At 38.9% G+C, this 9,154-nt stretch overlaps 1 protein-coding gene across 1 annotated transcript; it reads left to right on the plus strand.

The window, feature by feature from the left end:
• The first annotated feature begins 3,255 nt into the window (after window positions 1-3,255).
• eve1 (even-skipped-like1) lies at window positions 3,256-8,856 on the plus strand. The gene is made up of 3 exons (XM_029509140.1): window positions 3,256-3,385; window positions 4,055-4,278; window positions 7,449-8,856. Exons 1-3 carry the CDS (start codon window positions 3,382-3,384, stop codon window positions 7,932-7,934), a joined length of 714 nt encoding a protein of 237 aa, XP_029365000.1. The 5' UTR covers window positions 3,256-3,381; the 3' UTR covers window positions 7,935-8,856.
• Window positions 8,857-9,154: the final 298 nt, after the last annotated feature.

Consider the following 9,154-nt stretch of genomic DNA (forward strand, 5'->3'; position numbering starts at 1 on the left):
AACACATATTCCACTTATAATAATGCAACATATGCATGGTCCATATGCAGGGTGCAAATGTGAAAATAGTCAAGAAGACTGCATTAAAGGCTTGATAAGTGAACAGAATGAGTCATTTCATTCTTCTAAGTGACAGCCATGCATCCTTTATTGATCCTAAACTGCTGTCAGTATTTCTTTAACCATTTTCAAAATGTTAAAGAAAAAGAAAGGCAACGCTGCATTTAGTGAAAGAAAGGAGGCTACTGGATAGTGAAGACATAGCAATTGGCTGGCCACCATAACTACTCTGTACATAATGTTTTGTATGTGTGCACTTTTGGTTTTACAAAAGTGACATGGAAATTTAGCAGGCAGGGAGCACATAATGAAACATGGTATTAAATAACTGCTATTAAGCATTTTTCCCATATTGACAGAGGTGGCAGGATACTGATTAGTGTGAGGATGATTGGAGTCAAAAGTACAGGAAGAATTGATCAAAGGAATTATCAGGACACTGTTCAAAGTAGTTGCAGGTAAATTTTTCCTAGACGTGGAGAATTCAATACTTTAGCTGAAGTGGTTAAATATTATTCCAATACAAATTAAGATAGTTTAGTCAAATCTTTATTTGAGCTGAGGTACTGGAGTGGGATACTTCCTTTTAAAAACATTGTGTTCAGAGTTTTAATGCCAATGCATTGTTGTTTCTCAATAGAAAACATATTACTGAAACAACCTCCTGAATGACTGACTTTCTGGTGAACCTTTTGAATAAAAAGCTTGTAGAATTAACTTTAGTCAGTAACATGAACTTATTACAACAAGCCAAATTGCAGAAGCTATGAATCTGGTCCAAATAAGTCCAAAGAACATTTGTTGGAAAAATCCATATCTGGTTTATCGGGGAACAAGTATATATCAGCAATATGTGCTCTGTAAAGCATTTAATGCATATACTTCAGATAAGGTGATGGTAAAGAATCCTCCATCAATGTTAGGGCACTGCCAAGTTCACACTAAACTGTTCAAAACTGCAGACAGTGGGAGTTGATTGTTTTTTCTCTGGTAAAGCTATACAGTATGGCTTATTGCTGTGTTGAAAATAAAAAGCCGATCAATGAAATGTGGAGTTAAAAGCACAATGTCCTTTAAATGTAGAGGAATAAAAGTCCAAAAGTTGTTCAGTGAATTCAGTTCTCAAGTAAAGCTCTGACCCATCTTCATGGTGGCCTTAAACCTTCAACAAAGACCTAAGTTAAGGGCACATGTTATTAAAAAAAAAAAAAAAAGTCTTGTTTTTAATGTCTCTTGTGAAGTGCCTTTCTTTAGTGTGATACTAACTAGCAGATAGTGTCATCATCAACAGCTGCATTTCTTTCCTGAATTCATGTCTTAATGTTTTAATTTAGTCATACTTTTATAATTGAGCCCATGTTTCAGAATCAGCTACAGAAAAATTATTCAATACATCTCTTTAAGCATGAGTGCTATTGGTATAAAACACAAAGGGTTTTTAATGCTCAATATTTTTGGTTGGTGTTGACAGTAGTTTTTACACAGCAACTAAGTTTTATCAGAAGGTTCATAAAGCTCCAGCCCTCTGCGGTCATTTTAACTGCAGAGGGATGAAGTACCCCAAGATCATTCTGCAAAGTAACATGTTGTCCAGTTATATTCCTGTGATTTTGCAAGCAAAATCGCTCTTTTCAAACATTGTCCTTCTATATGAAATAGCATTTTAAATAAAAAATAAAAAAAATAAAACACACACATTTCCCAGGGAATTACATCTGAACATAAAAACTACAGAAACAAAAACATTACCCAACTAGTGCAAAGAGGTAAAAAATTTAAGTGAATTTTTTTTCCTCAACTTCTATTTACCTTTGTTACAGTGGGATGACTTTAGTACAAAATACAATAAAAGAATAACTGAGCCATTTTTTAGATTGAGATAAGACTTGATTGAACCAAGGAAAGTCACAGCAACCAGTATTCAAATTGAGCTTGAGTGAGCTTTTATCAGCAGCAAAGTTCAAGTGATCAATGACAAGAACTGAACTTCATTCATTTGCAGAATTTTACTTTTACTCTTTGTGATAATGTACTCTGGAGGAAACTAAAACCTTTCTTGTATGTAAAAGCTGAACTTTCACATTTTAGAAACTTGACAGCTTGACTTTTACCTGCTTTTACCTCACACCATGCTTCTTTCACTTCACTAAATAAAAGACCTGAGGGCTTCCAACACTGCACACACGTTATTGAAAAACAGCACAGTTCAACTCTTTTTAAATCAAAATTGTTATTCTAATAGCAACAACAGCTCGGTCTGAATAAGATTCTTATGTAGCACCTGTGTTTTTGTTCATAATGATAACTTTCCTCCTGCAACAGTAACTCCACCCTACCTGGCGTCTGTCTGTCGCTGTCCTTTTTATCATCATCTGACCGCTGGATTACCAATCACAGCAGACTGTATCTATAATAAACCCCAAAATAAGAGTCAGCTTTTACACTGCAGTCGAGGCTGGGCACTTCCAGTACACCATGTTCTTTAATATTTGGCTATTATCCTCCATAATTCATCTGCCACATTAACTCATAACTGATCATTATTCAAAAACAAAACCGATCTAAATCCAAAATGTATAAAAAGTTAAAGGCCATGATATCGTCCATTTTTGAAAATGCATCTATCCTATCAGGAATAACAAACAAAAAAAAGAAAATATGGCTCAAGAATAATTGATCTTGGTGATAGACCTACAAGAAAAAGAAGATATAAGGTATCATTTGAAAAGCAGACCTATCACACCGACAGCCGTAGCCGTAATATTATCGTAATAAATAAATCTCTCCAGCGCTCCACATCGGCCAATTTGGAGCCATTAGGCCTGTAATGATTTACTTCCAAACCTGCGAACATCAAACGGCGGAGTACAATGAGGGTCTGGCTGCTGTCTCTGCCTGTATGTCTTTAATTCTCCATAACAAAAGTACAAAGGCCGAGACAGAGACCAAAGGCTTTGCCCCTAAACACATTTAACACCTCTCCGGGCCGCGGCGCCGCCGCGCCGGCCCGGCGCGCTCTCCACGGACTGTCTGGAGAGCTGGATCGGAGGAGGAGAGAGTAGCAGCCCCGGGGAACGCAGACAGTAACGGGGGGTGGGAGGGGGGTGTTGGGACAGAAACGCCTCATCCTTCTCCCGAGTGTCTGAACAAACCTGAATGAAGTGTGTTTGTGTGTGTGCGACAGAGTATCAAGGAGATCCCAGCCAGTTTCTCCGCTGGTGGCTGTGAAACGGAGCTGCCTGCAGGCCGTGAGGGGAGAGGACACCCGGACCATCGTGACACGGAGGGAAAAAAAAACACCCTTTAAAGACAAACAACCTGATGCGTAAGTAACTGCTTAGAGGAAACTTTGTTAACAATTTGACTCAACCGATTCCCAATGTTTTCCTCTGTATATGTCACAATTAACAAATAGTCTCTTTTAAAAATTACATCATCCGATCTAAACGTTGACGAAAGAATGTTCAAATCAGTGCTAGCCTATTTCTGATTGTTATTGAATTTAAACATGTTTCTTTTCATGGAGGATATTAACCCAGTGCATTAACCGCCAGTTAGTCCATATGATTATGGGAAATATTAATCCTGTGTTTTCATGTCTGTTTTGCCAAACCTCATCCACAGTCAGACATACAGAAATAAACAGTGGCCAGGCCTCATGTCAACCACCGGAGCCAAACTGCTATAAACCTGTGAATAGAGTTATTTATGATTTGGGAGGAGTGCTGAGTAAAGGTAACACCGATCACAGATGAGGAGCATGTAGGTTAATAAAAATTCGCTGTATTTAACCGAAACTTATTACAGCGTCAGATCATGCAGTATAACTGATTTAACAACCTAAACTGTTCTGAGCTTTAGAGGCCAGAAGGGGCTGTTTGTGTGTTGTATAGAGTTTGATCATAACGCATTACAAAGGTATATACACTAAAAGGTAATCTGATATCATTCATGTTAAAGTATTCCATGTGCCTCCATACCTGTGTCCCCTCAGTGGCAGAGGGCAGACGGACGCCTGTGGCAGCCCCCTCTGGGGAGGAGCAGCAGGAGTCCTCCCAGCGTGGCGTTTTCCTGGACCAAAGCCGGCGGCACCGCACCGCCTTCACCCGGGAGCAGCTGTCCCGGCTGGAGCAGGAGTATGGCAAGGAGAGCTATGTCTCCAGGCCCCGGCGCTGCGAGCTGGCCACGGCGCTCAATTTACCAGAGACAACCATCAAGGTACGGTGACCCTTTCAGCCATTCACCAAGAGGTGAAGGGAGACATCTTTGATCACTGTCTGTATCTTGATGCTCATTTAAACAACTGCGTTCAAAGTGCTATAACAACTAGTCACATGTTTCTGCTGTAAAAACAAAATGAAAGTATTACAATTCACCCCACTGTTCAGGTGGGTGGTAACGCATCCCGCTCTAAAATTAGCAGTGCACTATAAGAAAAACCTCAGAATGGTCGTGTAAAGTGTTTTATGGGTGTGTCAGAGAGAAAGAGAGAGTCAGAGAGTATGCGAGTTACAGTTCTTTCAGTCAAGTGATAAGTCATTTGAACACAACACACTCAAAATGTTCACCATTGCCATTGCGTGTGTGCTATATGTGTAAGTAACCCTGACTATTTTAGCCATGATCTATCTTAACTCAGAGCTATCTTTCCGGCTCCTAAAACTTTAAGATGTACCATCACAAAAATCAGTGACTTGAATGTTTTTTCCCCTTTGAAAGTTATCTGTCTGCTGCAGGACTCTAAGTCCTCTGAAGGGATAAGAGATTAACTGAGATCTTGTTCAAATAATGTATTAATTGTTCCAAAATTGGTAGCATTACAACAGTCCAAACTCTCTCCTACCATTTCTTCTGAATTCACTGATTTAACTCATGCAATGGATACATTATGAAAAATCAAAAATGAAATCAAATCAAACTTATTACATAGTGCCATCACATTTTGGCACTTTAAATATAGAGCAGCCTCTATTACATTGATTTTCTTTTTTCAAGTTTCAAGTTTTTTTAAGTAGAGGGATAGGCTTAACATGTTCAGAAGGGAGGAATAACTCTTTGGATTTACTTTGGTTTCAATTTCTCAACACTTCAAACACAACATTCAAAAACATAAAATACAACCATCTTAAGAAAATTTCACACTTTTGTGTTTGTATGTTCACTTCGTAATGTGCACTCACTTTTAGTGAACATTGTTGTGTCTGTACTTCTCTTGCTGAATTTGAGGCTGAGAAACATTACATGCAATTAAAGGAGGGAGAGACCAGTAGTGAATTTAAAGTAAAAAATTGGAAATACACTTGTTAAAATTCTCAATTCTTATGAGATTCTCAAAAAAATCTGAATCAGCAGACCGAATGCAAGTTTTTCACCTTCTCTCATTCATTTCAATCAGTACCTGAGATCAAGTAGTGACAGGTTTAGCAGCAGATAATATTTGAAACAGAGGATAACTGATACATGGCAGTAGTTTTTATATGCAGCGAATCCAGCCAACTTTCTGGCGACTACTGGAAAGTCTTTTATGAAAGAGCAGGAATGCAAGACGCGGCCTTGTAAACGCCACCACCTGACGTTTTAGAAGCACAGTCTTCCGGAAGAGACTGAGTAAAATAGTTGAAGACAGACAGACACACACTTGACACAGACTTGTTAGTCTCAACTATAAATTTTTAAGACGGTAAACACATCAATGCTGTAGTAACTTGACAAAATTAAGGGAATGACGAAATGACTTCTGATGCGATGTCACGCAATTTGAATATTTAGACACAATAAGAACAATTCTTATAGCAATTCTAACATAGGTAGATCATTTAAACGTGAATATTGAACCCTTCCAGCAGCAAATCTAAAGACATGGTTATGTGGCTGTTTTTACCAGTTAATCAACTATTACTGACATTCCCCACACAGAATATTGCAATTACATCAATGATTTACATTTATATTTAATCTTGATTCATTATCAATAGCAACATAGAAATGAAGTCAAATAATGCATAGTGGGCATGAAGATTCATCATACCATTTTAAGACTATTTGATGTTTCCATGATAATTTCACCAGTCAGCCAGGGAAACATACAAAGCCAACTACAAAAGGAGATGACCTCTCAACATCATGAATCATTTGTCCATTAGGTCACATATTCACATTCCCTGTCACATGACCAACCCCCAACACCTAAACATCATTGGCTGCACATTTGGTAGCCAACACAAATTTAGCAATAAAAATGAAGTGGATTGTCATGAAATGTGATACAAACATTCATGCTCCCCACAGGATGAAGCGGTCATTCTCATTAAGTTCAAAGTCAAAACCCAGCGTGTTTCTTCAGTCCAATCCACAGCTGATGGTTACACTGTAATTGATCAACACTACTCATCTATCTAATGATTCCAAATTCAGGCCTCTCTGACGTGTACCGTAACCCTACTGTATAGTTAAACACTAAATGCTCTTTATGAGCACATTGACCATAATCCCATTTTATAGTGTTAATTGAAAGATAAGTTGTTTTCTTTTTCTTCCTGGTGATCCAGCTTCAACTGCTTATCCATTTCTGGGTCGCAGGGGATGCTGGAGCCAATCCCAGCTCACTCAATGGTTTTTATTCACTTTCTAAATGGTGGTGCTGAAGGGAAAGTGGATAATAACAAGTGTCTGTAATTGTTGTCTTTGCTAGCAGGTGTTGTGCATTTACATATATAAAACTGTACATTTTGCCTGCCTTGGCTCTTCCTGGTCCTGCCTTAGTGTAAATGAATGAACTTGCACTTGTGTATGTATGGACAGAGATTATTTATGATTCGGTGCAGAAACAGTTATCTGGATGAAGATTATTTTTGCTTTCAAAGGAGAACATATCAATGTAGACACAGCCTCACTTTCCAGAGCAAAATTTTAACTTGCTGAGAAATTGTCTTAAGGTACTGAAAGTTATCTTTATAAGGTCATGAAAAGATCATCATGGTTAGGGTTAAAATGTTTGTTGGAAAGCAAACACCACCCTCTGGTGTCCAAGATAAATGTACCATCAACTTTTATGAACAGTGTAACAGTTGTGGCATAGGTTTTAGCTCATATTTTCCTCAGGTCTGTACCTGCGAGAGTTTATCCAGAGGGGCTGTGACAGTATGTTACCTGTCTGACATATATATGTGTATATATACAGATGTATATGTGTCTCCTTCCTGTGTCTTTATGTTTGTTGTCTCATCACCAAAGATTTTCACCTCATAGTTTTCATCGGCATTCTCAAACTTTCATTTACCTTTTTAAAACCTTTACACTAATCCTCTCACCTTTATTATATATCTTCCTGCACATTTCCCTCTGTACCTTTCCATATTCTTCTCATTCCATCCTTTCCTCTCTTTCAGGTGTGGTTCCAGAACAGGAGGATGAAGGATAAACGCCAGAGACACTCTGTGCCTTGGCCTCACCCTCTTGTCGACCCCCTGGGCGCTCTCCTGATAGGCCGTGCCTCTCCTTCCTCCACATTACCATACCCCTTTATCCCACCCCCCATCCCCCATCTCCACCTTCACCACTACTCCTCTTTAGCTCTCTCATTGCCAGCATCCTCAGCTCACAGTCCCTACAGTGCACCAATGAGGTCCCTGGATGCAGTCCGGCTCTTCCAGTACCACAACAGGCCAGCAGGGCTGTCTCAGACAACAGGGGCCCTCTACCCTTCCACCAGCATTGTACAACATCCATCGTCATGCCCCTGCCCCCTTTGCCTACACTCACGACCAGAACCATTGCTTAAACCTAGAGGGGAGGCCCTGGGACTGAGCCAGCCTCGTGGTCTCAAGGCCAGCATACACCCCACCGGTGTGGAGTGGACAGAAGAGATTGTATAAATCAACAAGGAAACTATACCATGATCTCCAAGGCTGTCAAACAGCTGTCAAATACATTGCTTCCAGCAATTGGCACCATACTCTTTGGTGCCAATTATGACTGTTGTTATCTACAAGTAAGATCTTGAAAAGTAGCAACAGCAATGACAACAGTGCCATGTGCATGCAAGAGGCACAATTTACAAGCACCTAAAAACAATGGAAACAAGTCAAAGATCAAGCACAAGTCAAAATCAAATGTGCAATGCTGTCAGAGGAATGCAATTGAGCTTTTTTTTGGCCTGAAAGCAGAATCATTTGCTAGTGCTAGCACCCCAAAATAAATTTCTTATGTATATTACTGCCAGCCTAAAGATGGATTTTGATTGAATCGCATGCAAATGTTTCCCTCACTTTGCTTTTAATTATGATTGACATTATTTTTGTATGTAAAGGCAAAAAGCAACACTGTTCTTGATGAGCGTCACATTTTTTCTGAGAAAATTTGTGCAAATTTATAATCTGTCGCAAAGCTAGCGCTACACATGAATGTCATTTCATAATGTCACATTCCAAACTGAATTCACTCAGCCAGCTTCAAGAAAGAGCAAAATCAAAGTAAAACTTTACTCTCATGCTGTGATGTTTTAAGAGCTTTAAGTGGTATGACTGAGCAAGAAAATGTAGTATTTTAGCAGGCATGATTCAGAAAAAATATAGTTCTACTTCTTACAAGAACCAAGAAAAAGAAACGGTGTCTTGGCTGCAAAAGCACAGTTACACTGAGTGAAGCTTTTAATGTTCATTGCAGGTTTCAGGTTGATTTTCTCTGATGTAACACTACAGACTACTGCTTTTATTTATTTCTACAACTTAGAGTAGAATTTACTGTGAAACATGGCTATTTCAGGGTGAGAGGAGTAGAGATCAGAGCTGTTTACACATCAGTCAGTCTGTTGTTTAAGTTCTAGTTAGGCCAGGAAATAGAAGCTCAGTTTCTAGCAGGGTCTCGGTTGTATGATGATATTTTAATGGATTAACAAGAATGAAGGGACAAATTTTAAATATATATTGAATAAAATCTTAACTAATCTTCAGTCTTGTAAATGTTAATGTGACCCTTTGGGTTCTGTACTGAAAGAGGAGGAATTACTTGTTGCTTACTTGCTGTGAGCCAGATAAGAAAATTTAAGTTGAGAGCTTGAGTGAATGTGTGATTTGCCCAGTTAACATAGAGATGG

The sequence above is a fragment of the Echeneis naucrates genome, chromosome 8, assembly GCF_900963305.1.
Source record: "Echeneis naucrates chromosome 8, fEcheNa1.1, whole genome shotgun sequence".
In the NCBI taxonomy this organism is placed as follows: domain Eukaryota; kingdom Metazoa; phylum Chordata; class Actinopteri; order Carangiformes; family Echeneidae; genus Echeneis; species Echeneis naucrates.